Here is a 16,781-nt window from a genome sequence, read left to right as displayed (position 1 = left end):
AAGGTAACTAACTAAATTACTATCCTAATATTAATTACTTAAAATATTAAAATAAACCTATTTTGTTTAACTTTCACTTTTACTTAATAATATTAATGTTATGCACTGATGATACTGATTATTAATGTTCTTTTATTTAATTATCTAATTGATTAATCAAGCACACACACACAGAGACCGCAACTCAGTTTTTATGATTCTTTTCTATCTTTCTTTTATTTTAACTTGAGTAAATTGAAATACAAAAAAATTCATAAATCCTTATCGATTTTATACAGTCACTGACTCGCAAAATTTACAAATTAATGCTATCATCCTAATTAATATCATTGTTTGTGGCATTTGGCTTTGAGCTATATTTCTCAAACTCTTCATATGTAGGATTATTAATAAAAATTAATATTTTTTATTCCCTTCAAAATTATTCTAAAATAAGTTTTTGGTTTAAGCTAAGTAATCTTGTTTTACCAAAATCTAAGGTTAAATATTTTTATTTAACTTACATACTATTTTTTGCTCAAATTAATAGTTAAACATATTAAATGCACTTAAATATTTTTAATTTATCATTTTATTATCTATAAAATTTAATCATTTATTAATTTCTACAAAAATTTATAATATTGATTAGAAATTCTAGTTAATAAAGAAATTATTTTAATTTAATTTATGCTTTCTAAAAAATAAGTACTGTATTTCAAACAGATAATAACTATAAATACTAGTAAAGTAAGACTATTCTAGCAAATTAATCTTTCTAATTTAAACATAATTTAAATGACAAGTTTTAAAATGAATTTTATTTAATAAAATAATAAGCAAAAACTTTTACAAAATCAGCTTTTTATATTTATTTAAAACAAGAAGTGTAAAATTTGGAAAAAATAATATAATTTTATCCAGTTTAAAATAAATATTTTTACTATTTTATTTTAGAAGATAGATTTTTTTTATAAAAAAAATTATGAATTAATTTAAATTTAGAATTTCAATTTTATCATTTAAAATATTTTGAATAAATTAATTTTTCAATCTTAAAAATTTATTTTTAGATTTAAAATAATTTCTCAAATTTAATTTAAAATAAAAAAATTGATTAAATTAAATGTGAAAAAATTAAACCCATTTAAATAGTTTAGAAAAATAAATAATCTTTTTAAATTGATAAATAAAAATTTTAAATATTTAATTGTTTTAAATTAAATTTACAAATAATTAAAATAGAAAAGAACCATTTGAAAATAAATCTAAACATTTATCTATTTTTAATCTGGATTAAACTATAAAAAAATATAACTTCTAAATATTAATCAACGGTAAATTTATCTATATCATTTGATCCAAGATTTTTCTGATTAATTAATCATTGGTAGAAAGAGTTTCATTTTTTATTAAATAGAATTATGATCATAAAGTTATAAAAAATGATTCACCTAACTAAAAAATAAAATAATGAACCTTACTTAAACATTAACATTTTTTATGAAAAATAACATAAAATAAATAAAATAATTTTTTATCAAAAGTTTAAAATAATCTAAAATATTTTAGAAAGAAAATCTTTAAAACATATTTATTATCCATTTTAATAAATAAATTCAGATAAAAAGCTTAAAAGAAAGTAAGTATATTCGCTTAATTAGAAATGCGTAGTTTGATATAATATAAATTGTATCTTAAACAAAAAACTATCTCTTCTATTTAAATGATTTAGAGGTATAAAAAGTACATTTTTAAAGCAAATTATTCTGAAAAATATCAAAATAAAAATATATTCATATATTAATATGTTCACATGATTAATATTATATATAATTGAGAAAGATATTATAAATTGCAAACAAATTTTATTGAGTAGAAAAATGAAAATGAATCAGCGTTTTTTAAGAACTTTTTAGACAGTATATAAAATAGAAAAGTTTTAAATCAGTATTAATGGATCAGATTTTTTGAATAATATAAAAAAAATAAGTGAAGAATTCGAGAGAAGAATATTTATAATGAATCATTAAGAGTTAATGTATGAAATATTATCATAAAAGTTGATTAAATTATTCAGATATATTATTTTAAATAGCTTTTAGTTTTAAATAACACTTAATATTAGAGAAAAATCAATATTATTTTAGAATGAAAATTTAATAAATATATTTAAAATCCTATTTTATTATCAAATTCAAAAAATAATAATAAAATATATTGGTTTAAATATATATAAAGTTTATAAAGGATTTATTCATAAATGAATAACAATTTTCTTTATTTAAATAGTTTAAAAACGTAGAAAAGTATATCTTAAAATAAATTTATTATAATAAGTGTCATAATTGTTTTATAAAATTAATTTTATTTTTAAATATGATTCTGAATTTAGATTTAGAAAATATTTTAGAAGCTGTAAAAAAATTTTTTTGAGATGGAAATAATAAATTGAATCTATTTTATATGAAATCTTTATACACAGTAAAGTCGAAAATTTTTTTAACAGTCTTAATGTATCGTATTTTTTTAATAATTTAATTATATATATGCAGATATTCAAGAGTGGTATATTTATTTATTATGTTTCATTAATTGTTTATAATAGATAATGTCTGAATAGTATTAATAAAGCCAATTAAATGATTCAATTTTATTATTTTGAAAAGTATTAATTAATTTTAAGTAACAAAACATATTTTAAGAATATCAATTTGTATTAATTTATAAAAAAATGTAAAATATTATATAATGAAGATTTAATAAACTTATTCAAAATCTTATTTTATCATCAAATCAAAATAAATTATTAAAGGAAAAATATTTTTGCTTAAGTATATGTGTGAAGTTCGTTAAGGATTGTAACATCATAAATTCATTATTTAAATTGTTTAAGACTGTGAAAAATCATATTATAATTGCAATTTAATATAATAAATTTAATAATTGCTTTATAAATATGTTAGTATAATTAATTAATATTTTAGATATTTTGCAAAGTTTTTAGAAGTTGTTTATAAATGCCTTTTTAGAATAAAATACTAAAATGTATCAGTATTTTCTGAGATGCTTTTAGGTTATAAAATAAAAATTTTTTAATCAGTATTAATAGAAGAAATGTTTGAGTAAAGAAAATATAAGTGTAAATTTCAAGAGAGGTTTTTTTATTATGTGTCATTTATAGTTAGTGTACTGAATAGTATTAATTAAGTTAATTAAATTAATCCTATTAATTTTTTGAAAAATTTTAAACATTTATAAAAAAGATATTCTAAAAAATATTAATTTTTATTATTGTTATAAAATAATGTAAAATATTTTAGAATTTATTTTTAGTCAACTTATTTAAATTCCTATTTTATTATCAAATTGAAATTAATAATTAAAAGAAGAATATTTTGGTTCAAATATTTATGAGTAATTTATTAAACAAATATTATAATATTAAAAAAATAAACTCATCTGCTTAAATGATTTCAAATTGTAAAAAAATACATTTTATAAGCAATTTTATTTGATAAATTTCATAATTATTTAAAAAAAAATAAATTTTATTTGTATAAACATGTTGGTATGATTGATATTATCTTCATTTAGCAAAGATTTTGGAAGTTGTAAACAAATTTCTTTTTACAAGAAAAAAATTGATTCATTATAATTTTTTTCTAGGGTGTTTTTAGGTAGTAAAATAGAAAATTTTTAAATCAGTATAAATGCATGAAATGTTAAGAATAATGTAAAGATAAAGTGAATATTCGAGCGAGGTGTATTTGTAATGAATATCTGATAGTTAATATTAATAAGAGTACTGAGTAATACTAATAAGGTAAATTAAATTATTAAAATTTTCTCCTTTGAAAAGTTATCAGATTTTTATTGTTTTGATCAGTAATAATTTACATCATTTGAATTGTTTTTGAGTATCATATCAAATGTAATTAAGTGGTACATGGATATCAGACAAATTTAATATTTTTATTTACTGAACAAAATTTTTATTCTAAAAATATATGTTAAATTTGGTTACCATTTTTTTCCAAAGGATTGCAAGTAAACCTCTGTAAATAATAATTCATTTTCTAGTGACAATAAAAAATACAGAGTAAATTGTAATATAAGTTAGGAAATTCAATAAAATCGAAATAAAAAAATAAATTCAGTACAACGATTTCAAAAATTAAATTGAGGAATATTTTTTGCCTAAAATAAAACTTTTAAAAATTTTGAGTGGTTTTATTTAAAATAAAATCAAAAATTCTAATAATTCTAGCAAAAAGTGTTTATAGCAAATAATAAAAGAATTTTTATAATCATTTAAAAAATTGATTTAGCAAAGGGAGAGTTTAATGTAAATGTAATTGAGCATACTTCAATCTATAAAATCTTAAAGCATAATTATGTAAAGTAATAGTATAAATTCTGCATATAATATATATATAAATAATAATAATAATAATAATAATAAATAATTTATATTTAGGATTCTAAACAAATTTTCCTGTTTGGCTTTCTTAATTAAGTATTTTTTATTTAATCTAAAGGTAAGTAGAATAATAAATTAATTAATCATTTGCTTTTTTGGATGAAACATATTTTTCAACAACAATCTCCCACAAAAATATTTTAAGAAATAAAAAAATTTATTTCAAGTTTTATACATTGTAAAGATGCAAGTATAACAAAATGATTTTCGAAAGAATTTTGAAATAGTTTGAGATATAAAATGTAATTTTAATTAAATTAAATAATTTATTATAAATTGGTTATACTAAAATGAAATAAATATATTTTTTAATAGAATTGTATTACATATTTTGTGAGTCATTTTTATTCTACAAAATTTGAGTTACATCTTCTAAAATATTACTTTTCACGCTTGAATCTGATATTGTCTTTTATTGAAATACTTAAATTTACAATAATATTTATGATTAAAATGATGTCTAGCTTTCTTCATTAATTTTATATAAATTTTCTTCTAACACTTTGCATATAAATTTTTAGGTTACTTGAATATAGATTTTTGTTTCAATTTCTTATAGTAAACATACTTTTTGTAATCAGTTATTTTCTTTCTATTTCAATCAAATGATAAAAAGCAATTTCTTGATTTTCCATCATTTCAACAATCCTTCATTTGTTTTTTTTATTTCTTTTCCTCATTTATTTAAAATATTTAAACAACAAAAGTCTTGAATACAATTTTAATTTTACATAATACAAATAAATATATCCAAAGATTTTCAAATTAGTTAGAAATTAAAATAAACTTTTGTTGCTCATAAAATTGTTATTTTAGCATAAACTGCTCTCGAATTAAAAAATATATTAAAAAGCCGTTAATTTGTGTTTAAATTTAACTTAAATTAGGAGATAAATTTAAGATCATACTTAATAGCTTTAAAGTAGATGTCTTTTGAGATACTTAAAAAGTGCGTTCATTTATAATTGATGAAAGTAACAAATATCCTTTTAAATTTGATTTCAAACTTTTAATATCATTGTAAATATAAATATTTAAATTTTCTTACTGTGAAAGGATGAAATTATTCTCTAATATTTGTAGCATTTTGAAAGAATAATTACTATGGCTACCTTCATAAAATTAAAATCCTTGATATAGGTTTTTACTACTTTTATCTTGAATAAATTCTTAGTTTCTAGGGCATGAAATGCACAAATTAGCCTTACTACACCTAAACAGAATAAATCTACCAAAAACTAAGCCTTCAGAGAAATATTTTATTTTTTGTGCCATTTTTTCGATTAATTTCTAAAAAAATACCTTAAATTATTGATCAAAGTAGAAGAAATTTTTCTTTTCATCATTCTCATTATAGTAAAAATAAAATTGACCAGCCTGACTTTGTTAAATTTTGATGCCGTATTTTAAATTTTTACAAAGAAAAGACAAAAGTAGCTTAAATAATTTAAATGCTAGATTTATTCCATCTAAATATCATCTAGTATAAGAAGCAATAGAAATATAAGCTATTACTAAAAAATTAAAATTTATTTTTAGTTTCTCAAAGCTGGCAGACTTTAGCACTAATAGATTGATAGACCTATCCATTCATTGTTTTTTTCTTTGTTTGTTTGTTATTGATATTAATTACAAATTTTATGTTGAGTATCAAAATCTGAAACTAAAAGTTGCTAACTTTAATTTATTAGTAAAAAATATTTGTTAACAACTTTTTGAAATATTTCTGGTAAAATACAATTTAATAATCTGCTAGCTCCCTCTTTCGAGCTTATAAATTTTGTTTAGGACTATTTTTTAGATTTTTAAAAATATTTATATTAATTTGCATGCAAAAAAATTAAAAACATATGAACCTCTTGTCTGTCTGACTGTCTATTGTAGTTTTTAAATAAATGACTGTTTAGTATTTGTTTAAAATAAAATTTCATACTATAATTTATATTTTACATTGCACTCACTCAAAAAAGAATAGATCTATACATGCAAATTATTTTACAATTCATGCTTTTATAGAAATAAAAATTATGCGAACTATGAATGAATGTCATGGTATAATTCAGATAAATGTAAACACTTATTCTAATTTTGTATCAATCAGTATAACGTTAAAATGAAATAACTCAATGTGATAGATAGTATATCAGAATACATTAAAATTTATAAAAGAATGCAGTAAATAAATGCTCTTTAAAAAACAATAGTTTAGAATGAAAATTTTAAGACAATTAACTAAATAGATAGGTAGAGGTTCTACACTTATGTGCGGTTTGAATAGATTTCGGTTAATGTACAATATTTAATTTATCAAAAGGATTTATTAAAGTATTTCTGTTTTCTATATCAAACATTGATAATCTTTAATGTAAGATGAGATGATGTCTCTGTATTAAATTACTTTTATATATTTTTATTAAAACTTAAAATTTTGCTGTTGCCCCTCTAAATATTAAACAGACTTTGTTCAGCTGTCTCTACTTACTTTGGTTCGCAGAATTTGATCTTATATTTTTTGATTTATTCCTTATAGATTTTATATCAGTAATGAAATCAGTGATTTCTAAAAGAAAATCAAGTAGGAGTAAGCAATTTCATTTAAAATGCAAGATAAATAAATAAATTATTTAATTGCATTTGTATATTTATTTGTTTACTTAATTATTCAATCACTTTTGTTATTCTTCTTTACTTTTTTTAATTTTTCAAAAATAAGAAAAAGCAGACTAAGTAAAATAATTAATTAATTTTATTAATAGATAGGCAGGCATTGTGGGTGGGATATAGACAAGATACTCGCGCATTTTAAAAAGAAATTAAAGCAGGTTGTATTCATAAAGAATAAATAACAAAAAAAAATCAAATAGACTGCGATTGACAAAATAATTAAAAACAGCTTCTTCTGAAGTTTATATTTATTTTCTTTAAAATTTTTAAGTAAAATCTGATTGATAGATACATTTACTAAAAAAATAAAAAATAACCTTTAAATCAACCAAAATAACCACTAATATAAATAAATTAACTTCAAAAAATGGGATGTACTTCTACTAAACCTCACAATTCTAATAAAAAAAGAGCCAGTGGTGTCACCACTCAACAAGGTAGACAATCAGTTGAATCTCCTGAATTGGCCTACTAATTCATCATGATGATGAAATAATAGTAGGAATTTGAAGACTCAAATCCTTAGCTTATGAACGCTAAGCGCATTTACGAGCACAAGCAACTATTTTGCCCTCGTCTTACTATGCCTGCTCAAAGCTCTATTATCCGCAAGCGTTTATAAATTAAGTTGAGCAAAGTATAAACTCAGTGCACCATCCAGCTTATTGAATAAGATAGATGTGCCGTATGTTGATTAACCAATAAACAAATTAAAACAAGCAAACTAACAAAACAAACACCTACTCTATATAAAATATATTTAATATACTAACTACAGATATCATTAAAATACCAAAAAGTAGTTTACTTTCACAATGAAAAGTAAATAGATTAATTGTTGAGTAGTAAATCTACTTTTAATAACTCTTCAATAAAATGATTTTCTCTAGATAATTTTACTAAAAATCTCATCCTACTAAAAAAAATAATTCTTTTGAATTAAAATTTCACCACTAACCTAGATAAAAATTCGCTTTATTTAAAATAAAAAAGCGACATTTATTTTGGCTTTAATGCAATATTTATAATTTATATCTTTTTCAATGAACCATCACACAACAAAACACTCACTCACTCACTCATATAATTAATTATTTATCCGATTTGTGATGATGAGAATAATAATAAATAACAATAAATCACCTATTTATTTGTAAATATATGTCTATAACTTTTGAGTATACTCTTATTAAATATCAATTTGGTATATAAACCTGCATCAGAATATATTAGAACTACTTCATTAACTTTTATCATAATTTCTTTCTTTCTTTTTTAAACTCAAATAAATAAGTAAATCGATCACTCTCCTTCTTTCTTTTATGTAGAAGCGAGAATCTTTTGCAGAGGAGAGAATTTTGGATATCCTTGCAAAGATATCAATCAATCAATTTTAAGACTAAATATTTAACCACAAAAAATAATAAAATTAAATATTTGTTTAACTTAATTTTTTATTAATTATATTAACATAATGCCATGTAAAAATAATTTGTAAATACTTCAGAAAGTATTACTTAATTAAATTTATATAAGGATATCTTTCTTAGTGTTTTTATCAATTTTAATTTTTATTTTTTGTTCTTCCAAGCTCACTCTTTCTATAAATTTAGATTCTATTTTTATACTTACCTCTATAATACCTGCTTCTTACATCTATATAACTCTATAACTATTTGTTTGATTTTCTTTTTATTTTAAATATATTTTTTTTAAAGTCATTAATTACTTGATAATAACTAACTGTATCATCAATTCACCCTCTACAGTGATTAAAAAACTTATTTTTATAATTGATTTTAATTTTAAGTAATTCAGTAAGATGCCTTCTAAAAATATTAATGAAAGTAAGCAAGTAATAAAAGCAGTGATAAATATTCTTTTCGTTTCACAAATTAGTGATAAAATTAGGTTGATTTAATTTAGTAATATCAAAAGTAATATTTTAAAGAAAATACAAATATTTGAATAAACTATCAGCTTGTATTTACTGTGTGTTTTTTAAAAATAAATCTAGATCTATTCTTTCTATTAAATTATTTAATTGATTGTAATTCAATTTCAATTAAAAAAAAATAAGATAATGTTTGCAAGCTTTTCTAATTATTTATTATTTTCTTAATTATTATTCACGTTAATTTATGATCTTAGCGATTCTTAAAAACTTAATTCATTAATAATAATAATTAAATCTTTTAGTCTAGTCTGTGAATCATCTCAGGCTGCTAACTATTCTGAAAAATAAATCTATTTATCTATCTTTATCTTTAAAGTGAGGAATTAGTTCAGCATTTAAATTGCATTAACTAGCAGAAGTTATTAAAAACAAAAATCAGCCTATCAAATAACTCCATTTAAATAAAAAACCAGTAATAACAAAAATTTTGTTTAAAAAAATTCATTTATTCAAAATATCAGTCAAGAAATCAAAAAGAACAAACAGCCTGAGTTTAAATTAGAAAGAATAGTATAGTATCGCAGCTATCGTTTACAATTTTATTATTTTTCAATAGTATTAAAATTAATAAGCTTTTATTATTTGATATAACAGACAGATGCAATTTTATTTTTATTACAATTTAAAAGGGACAAAGCAACTTTTTCTGAATTATATCTGAATTGATAGATAGACTTTATATACTTAATGACTATAATCATATCCATAAATTATTAATGATTACACTGTTATTGATAGTGTAATTATTAAATTCTTTACATTCTTAACTTGCAAATTTTCTGAATAATCTATATAAGAAAGCTTTGAAGATAATATAACATATTCCTAAAAATTGAGCGAATTAATTAAAAGAAATTTGAGATAGAAGTATAAATCCATTATATGCATACATATTTATTATTAAAAATTTCTGGCTTTTTAAAATAAAATAATATATCATGAAAAGTTGTTTATAAATTGAAATAAAAAATATTCTCGAAAAATAAATAAAAATATATTAAATTTCAATAATATTTTAAAAATAGTATATATTATGTATTAATTTAACTATATATTACAAGGAATTGATAATTATAATACCAAATATTTTAAATGTATTAACTTCATTTAGTGTTAGATTGTAATTAGATTAATTTTCACTGAAAAAAATAAATTACTCTAAATAGATTTTAATAACTTATATTTCTTGCTAGCTTTGTACTTCTAACTTAATAGAATCTTCAAACGGATTACAACATAAATCCATTAGTGATTTGCGTTACAACTTAAAAATTCAATTTATATAATGATTAACTTTAAATATCTTAACGTCTTTACTTCTTTTCTACCAGATTTAAATTGTTTTTCCTTTTTTGAATTTCGTTTGTGAAATTCAAGCCGTTTTTAAAATTAAAAGAAATATATCATGTTTAATAAATTCATAACATGCTATATGAAAAGGCTTGAATATTTCCTATGATTTTTTTAATGCATTTAAAAATATTTTCATAAAACTGATCTATTTTATGTTATTAAAATATTATTAAAATGATAAATAGTGATATAGTAATATACATTTTTAATAAATAGTCTTTTGTTTCTTTTCAATATTAATCAGAAATTAATATAAGTAATAAATAAAATCCATACTGTTAATTATAATATATTATATAACACCCAAAAAAGAAAAATTTCGGTGTAAATAAAACACTTAAAATTGTTTTTAAATTATTGGTTTTAAAATATTAGATTGGAAATAAAAGAGAATTTACAGTAAAAATTGAAATATGAACTTTAAAACTAATTTTTTTAATGAGAAAATTCTAAATTAAAATGATTGAGATTTAAATTAAATTAATTTTTATAATAGAAATAAAAAAATGTTATTTATTTTTTAATTTTTCATACTTTTTAAATTCAAAATTTTCAATATTTTTTTTTTACAAAAAAACATAAATTTTTGCTAAATAGATAGTCAATTTATTTATTATAAATAAAATTCATAGTTTTTGTAAAGTCTTTTATTTTAAAATAATTTGAGATTTTGTTGGCTGTAGCTAAATCACCTAATTTTTTCCTTGAATATTTAAGTCCCCATCTATTTATTCAATTTGCATTTTGTCTAATAGAGTTGTCTTTGTCAATAAAACTAATTAAGATTATCTATTTAAATGTGTAAGCTGGTTTTCATGAGTTTCTAAAGTTAGAAAATTTCCTGGATCATTTGATGGTAATTTATTGTATGGAAGGTTTATTTGATCATTTGATTCTTTTTAAGTATAATTTACTTATTTTTTAAGTTAAAGCTTTCTTATTTTTTGTAGTTTCTTTTGAAATTCGGAACGCACATAATAAATAGATATAGTCATGTATAGAAATTCGAAAATAATAGCATGAAAAATAAGCATAATTATGGAGAAAATAAGCCAATTTTATAAATATTTAGAATTAGAATCAGTCCAAAGTCTGTAATAAATATAACCCAAAAATCCATAGAATCCAATAAATAAGATATTCATTATCAATATTAGGGGATAATTAATTATCTTTATCTTTATACATTTATTAATATTGTAATATATTAAATCAAAGATACTCATCCCAAGCCTCAATCCAAAAGGTGACATGCAAATGCAAAAGTAAGCAAGATTAAAATAAATCAGAGTGTCAAGTTGCTATAATATAAATTAGTTAAAAAGAATAAATAAAAACATCAATCATTAAAACTTTTTGAAATTAAATAAATAAATAAATAAAAATATTGATTCGTTTATTCAAAAATAATAATAATAAATGCTAAGTAATAAATCAGTAAGAATTTACATATTTAGCATATAGACCACCAACAGCAGGCAATGACAAATAAATAAAAAATTGAGTCAAATATCTTTAAAATCTTGGAAAATTCAATGAATAATTGAAGTAGATTTTACCAACAGAGTGAGCTTTCTTTTTTATATTATTTAAGTTAGAATGAATTTTATTCAATTAATCTGTATATTTACAATAAGAGTCGAGCAAAAATTGGAATTTTTAGAGTTGGCAATTTCTTCATTGTTAATCTCTAACAATATTGAAGACCTTCTATCTAATTTCTTATCCTAATTTATATCTTAATTCAAATCTATTTGATTTATATCAACTATAGTTGATTATCTTCTGATTGGAAATACTCCGATTTAAACCTTTTTCTTTTTATCTTGATTTAAACCAATTACAGAAAATATTATTTATACAGTCAGCATCAATCCTAAGTAACCAATAATAGCAATTTATTAGTAAGAAAATATTTCGTTAGCAAAAATAAATTCATAGTTGTGATCATCAATAAATACAACAGTATAATCATTAGTATAAAGCTAATAAAAAACTTTTGGTGATGCACAAATACACTAATTTAATAAATATTATATTAAAAAAATAATTTATCAATTTAAACGAAAATTTTTTGTAAATAAAATTTGCTAAAAAAAATAACCAATTAAATTAAATTCAGATTTATTTTTTATATCATATTTAATGAGTGAAATAATTATAGTAATTTGCTAATAAATAATAATAAAAATAGTTCCATCCTGAGTTTGAGTTACATGTATAGTTGATATTTATATGAAAATTAGTATAAAAATAGATATCTTCTGATAAAAGCTTTAATCTCAGTAAGTATAGACAGTAGAAGAAGTAGGATATTTAAATAATAAATTATGATTAATTAAAATACACATTTATTTTTTTATATATTTGCATTGTATTTTCTAAAATCATTATTTAGTTTTAGCTTTAGTGATTTTGAGAAATATTGAAAAAAATGTTTAAATTATTAATTTTTTTTGATAATTAATGAAATAATAAATAAATTGATACCTTCAGCAGAGAGGAATTTCCTTGAATTACAATTTAATTTTCAATACACATTTCCCAATTCTAATCTTGGTTGTTAAAGATACAAATAAGTTTTTAAAATTTAAAATTTAAATTTTAAGAGAGCTATTTATTTTGTTTATAAAATGTAGGAATATCAAAATATAGAGTAAAGTTATAAGGATTTTAATCAGATTAATCTATTGAGAAACTAAAGCCAGGTTTAATTTAGTCTTAATAATAATTTGCGAATGCTTACTTCAAAAATTTAAGCTTTAGGCAAGGAGTTTGATTATATTAATACATATGTTATCCTGGATAGTAAGGAATGCTAATATCCTTAAAAGATGGACTTTGCAATTGACCAGTATCACATATTTAATTTACAATTATCTAATTTGTGCTAAACATTTAAGACAAGTAATAAATTGGATAAGGTACCTACTTAGCCATCCCACAAAAATTATTTTTTGTAAAATAATAAGCCGGACTTCCAGTAACAAATTAACAAGGTATAGAAACCCCATATGTAGCTCTAATTTTTAATAAATAAAAAATTAATTTAAGTTTAAACTGTTATTAATATCGATATTTTTTACCAAAAAATACTTTTTCAAAAGAATATTAAATAAGAAAATTAATTAAATAAGATGTTTTGCTTACTTACTTGTTTAAAGCAATAAAAAAAGAAAAAGGTAAAAAGTAATTAATAAAAATAATAAATAGAAATTAATTTACTTAACTAATTTTTAATCGAAATTTGGATTATTTTGATATATATTAGAATATGAAATGTACTGATCTAGGAAATCATAAGTTTAGTCTATAAGATCTTAACATCCAAAATCAGGCGAAAAGATTGATAAATCATAAAATTATTAGAAAACAAAAGAAGGATAAATGTACTAAATGCTTATTTACTATTAACTAAAAAAGTATAAATAAATATTAGACTAAACTTAAGCCAAAAGCTTTAGTATTTGTACATCATATTAAATCTTGGATATCTGATTTTCACGAAAAAAATTCAAAAAGCTATTCATATCAGATTATGAAGCTGTACAATCATAAAAAAAATAATTTTATTGGCACTAGCATTAAATGCTCTATGTTTGATTAAATGGTAATATATTTTACAGCTAGCATGATCCATTTATAGAGCATGATTAGCTACAACTCTTTTAATCAAGATACTCTAATTACTAAACAATTAAATAGTTTATATAATCTGCTCTATTATTTTAAAAATTATTAATAGATATTTAGTTATTATTTTAGATTAAATTATAAGCAATTTATTTAAGAGAATTAAGGTTCATTATTTTAGTATTTTCAATGACATTAACAGTGGAAACCATTTGATAATTTAGATCAGAAGATATACCCAATATATAAAACTAATTATAGTTTTATTTATTAGCATTATTCGAAAATGCTAAATTTATAGATTAGATACCTTATAAATATTAGTATACTAGATACCCATTAGCTATTGATTACTATGAAATATCCTTTTATAATTTTTAATAGTCTGAATATATAAAAACATTATAACTTTTTTAGCAATTTTTTAAAGATAATTTTGTTATGTCAGTAAAAGCTTCCACATAACTAGAACTTAGAGTAAATTAGCAATCAACATTTTCAAAAGAATAGTCAAATAATGTGTGAAGAATTTTTCGATTAAATAAAGCTATTGATAATAAATTATATTATGATGACAATTATTGTTTCAAATTAACTAAATCTTATAATTAAAAGATTATATCATTAGTATCTGGTATATCAACCTTTAGTACTTCAAAATTAATCATATAAATAGCCAAGTTAAAAGGCTAGTAAATGTTTTATCTTATTAGTGTTTTGCCTTTAAATGAAGGAGAAATTTACAAAATAAAATTAAAATTTGGAGGATTTGGAGCATTAGAAGCTGACCTATCATAAGATTGAATATTATTATAAAATTAGTAAATTTTATTTTTATCTGTATTACTCAAATCTGCTAGAACTATATTAAATGTGCTGTATGAAATTTAATTTCCGAAAGCAATAGAGAAAGTAATTTAGTACATTCTATTTGATAGCATACCTTAAATATTTTGATTTAAAGAGGGATTAAATAATTTTGTGCAGCTATTACTGAGCAAAGATAAATCTATGCAATTCCACTGAGTGCTAAATTAAGCTTTATCAACTTTTAATGTATCTATATAACTGTAATCCATATTTAGCAATATTGGTTAGCCATTGTCTTATATGAAATCAGTTATTGGGTTTTGGGAACTAGAAGTAATTATTGGATTCATTGTTGTGATAGATATACTTTATTAATATGTAGAAGATTGTGCCTAAATGTCCAACTATATTGCTATAATATATGATCTATTTAATTTTAAATAATAAATAAGTAAAAGAATGTTAGTTATTTCTTTATTATATCCTTTATTTTATTTCTTGTTTTCATTTTAAATAAACCTTTTCCTTTTTAAAAATCTACTTTTGTTTTATTGATAAATTTATTTATTTATTTGTGTTGTTTTATTAAATTTTGTGTTTTTTTACATTTAAAATTAATTTAAATAAACAAAAAAAAGTAGTTTTATTTATTTTATTATAAGAAATGAAAATTTAATATTGGATGATTTCAAAAAAAAAATGCTACTTTGCTGATTGTAAAAACTATGAGGGTATTGTCAAATTAAATATTTATGAACCTGTGCCCGTCATAACCCCTAAAGAGTATAATTAATTCGATCCATCTTGTAGTGATACAGTAATTTTATTTTACTAAGCTGGATTGCTACTGCTTCCACACACAGTTGTATTGTACGATATTTGTAATTAAAAGTCATTTCTAAAGTCTCTATTTATTTTATATTTAAGAATGAGTCAAGATAAACAAATAAATAAATATTCAGTCTAAATGTGTTAGAAATACATACATGTTGTTAAATTAACTAGGCGAAATGACTTTTATAAAGGGAGTATTTTTACTAAGAGTTTTCAAATTGAAAAGAACTTTGTTTGAAGTTCCTATGAAATTTACCACCTCAACACTAAATTAGTAATTAGTGTTTTCATTTAAGCTTTATTGAGGCAGTGTGAGGTAGTTCTTACTCTCAAAATTAGCTAGAATTTATGTCAGAGCAACAGCATTAGCAGAGTTAGAGGGATTCATAGATTCAAGATTCCATTTCTTATAGGTGAGATTATTATTTCCATTCACCAACTCTGAAATTATTTTAATTTGGGTGTCTTCACATATATTAACATATGGTTATTGATAACTCAAAATTACGCTTGGAGGTATCATATTCTGAGGTAAGCCTAAAGCACCATTAAATTATAGATTTTAAAATTATTAATCTAGGTAATAAAATGGTAAAGAATGAAAGTTTTTGTACAAATTTTTTTAGAGAGTAGTGTTTGAATATAGATTCAAGTAAAATCTGGTTGAATCGCTACTTAGATAACAATTAGTCAAATCATATATCGCTAAAAGTTAACAATTATAATCTGATGGAGTATAAGGACTACTTGATAAAAAGACAACTTTTTGTTGAAATTATAAAAACATCCCATCTAACTGATCTGTCATTTATAGTTAGATTGTTAATTAATAAGTATAGCAACTTAAGCTGACAAAAAACAATAAAATCCTTATATAAAAGGAAACAATTTTTTACTTCATTATTTTTCTTTCTCTCTTTCTTTCTACTTTTAAAACTTTCTAAAAATTCTTTTTTTTAAATATCTTTTTGTTTTCTCTTCTTTTTTAAATAATATGAGACTTTTAAATAGTTTTCTTCAGTATTTAAGGAAAAATCGGAGAGATGCAAGGGATTTTATGATTATTAA

At 20.4% G+C, this 16,781-nt stretch overlaps 4 protein-coding genes across 4 annotated transcripts; 1 reads left to right on the top strand and 3 right to left on the bottom strand. All coding sequences in view use genetic code 6, as the record gives it.

The window, feature by feature from the left end:
- Nucleotides 1-5,258: 5,258 nt before the first annotated feature.
- TTHERM_000449799 (transmembrane protein, putative) lies at nucleotides 5,259-6,414 on the bottom strand (the record flags this gene model as incomplete). The annotated part of the gene is made up of 5 exons (XM_012796941.1): nucleotides 5,259-5,284; nucleotides 5,341-5,764; nucleotides 5,836-6,139; nucleotides 6,201-6,333; nucleotides 6,396-6,414. The coding sequence occupies 5 exons, from the start codon at nucleotides 6,412-6,414 to the stop codon at nucleotides 5,259-5,261; spliced, it is 906 nt and encodes a 301-aa protein (XP_012652395.1).
- Nucleotides 6,415-6,506: 92 nt separating this feature from the next.
- TTHERM_000449789 (hypothetical protein) lies at nucleotides 6,507-6,836 on the top strand (the record flags this gene model as incomplete). The annotated part of the gene is made up of 1 exon (XM_012796940.1): nucleotides 6,507-6,836. The coding sequence occupies one exon, from the start codon at nucleotides 6,507-6,509 to the stop codon at nucleotides 6,834-6,836; it is 330 nt and encodes a 109-aa protein (XP_012652394.1).
- Nucleotides 6,837-7,605: 769 nt separating this feature from the next.
- On the bottom strand, nucleotides 7,606-7,911 carry TTHERM_000449779 (transmembrane protein, putative; the record flags this gene model as incomplete). The annotated part of the gene is made up of 1 exon (XM_012796939.1): nucleotides 7,606-7,911. The coding sequence occupies one exon, from the start codon at nucleotides 7,909-7,911 to the stop codon at nucleotides 7,606-7,608; it is 306 nt and encodes a 101-aa protein (XP_012652393.1).
- A 3,054-nt stretch (nucleotides 7,912-10,965) lies between these two features.
- TTHERM_000449769 (transmembrane protein, putative) lies at nucleotides 10,966-16,700 on the bottom strand. The gene is made up of 7 exons (XM_012796938.1): nucleotides 15,866-16,700; nucleotides 15,586-15,786; nucleotides 13,662-15,305; nucleotides 12,927-13,458; nucleotides 12,068-12,454; nucleotides 11,886-12,011; nucleotides 10,966-11,737 (listed from the first exon to the last, which is right to left on the bottom strand). The coding sequence occupies exons 1-7, from the start codon at nucleotides 16,612-16,614 to the stop codon at nucleotides 11,063-11,065; spliced, it is 4,314 nt and encodes a 1,437-aa protein (XP_012652392.1). The 5' UTR covers nucleotides 16,615-16,700; the 3' UTR covers nucleotides 10,966-11,062.
- Between the last annotated feature and the right edge of the window lie 81 nt (nucleotides 16,701-16,781).

The sequence above is a fragment of the Tetrahymena thermophila genome (genome assembly GCF_000189635.1).
Source record: "Tetrahymena thermophila SB210 genomic scaffold scf_8254686, whole genome shotgun sequence".
In the NCBI taxonomy this organism is placed as follows: domain Eukaryota; phylum Ciliophora; class Oligohymenophorea; order Hymenostomatida; family Tetrahymenidae; genus Tetrahymena; species Tetrahymena thermophila.
This window is presented reverse-complemented; position numbering and strand designations above follow the sequence as displayed.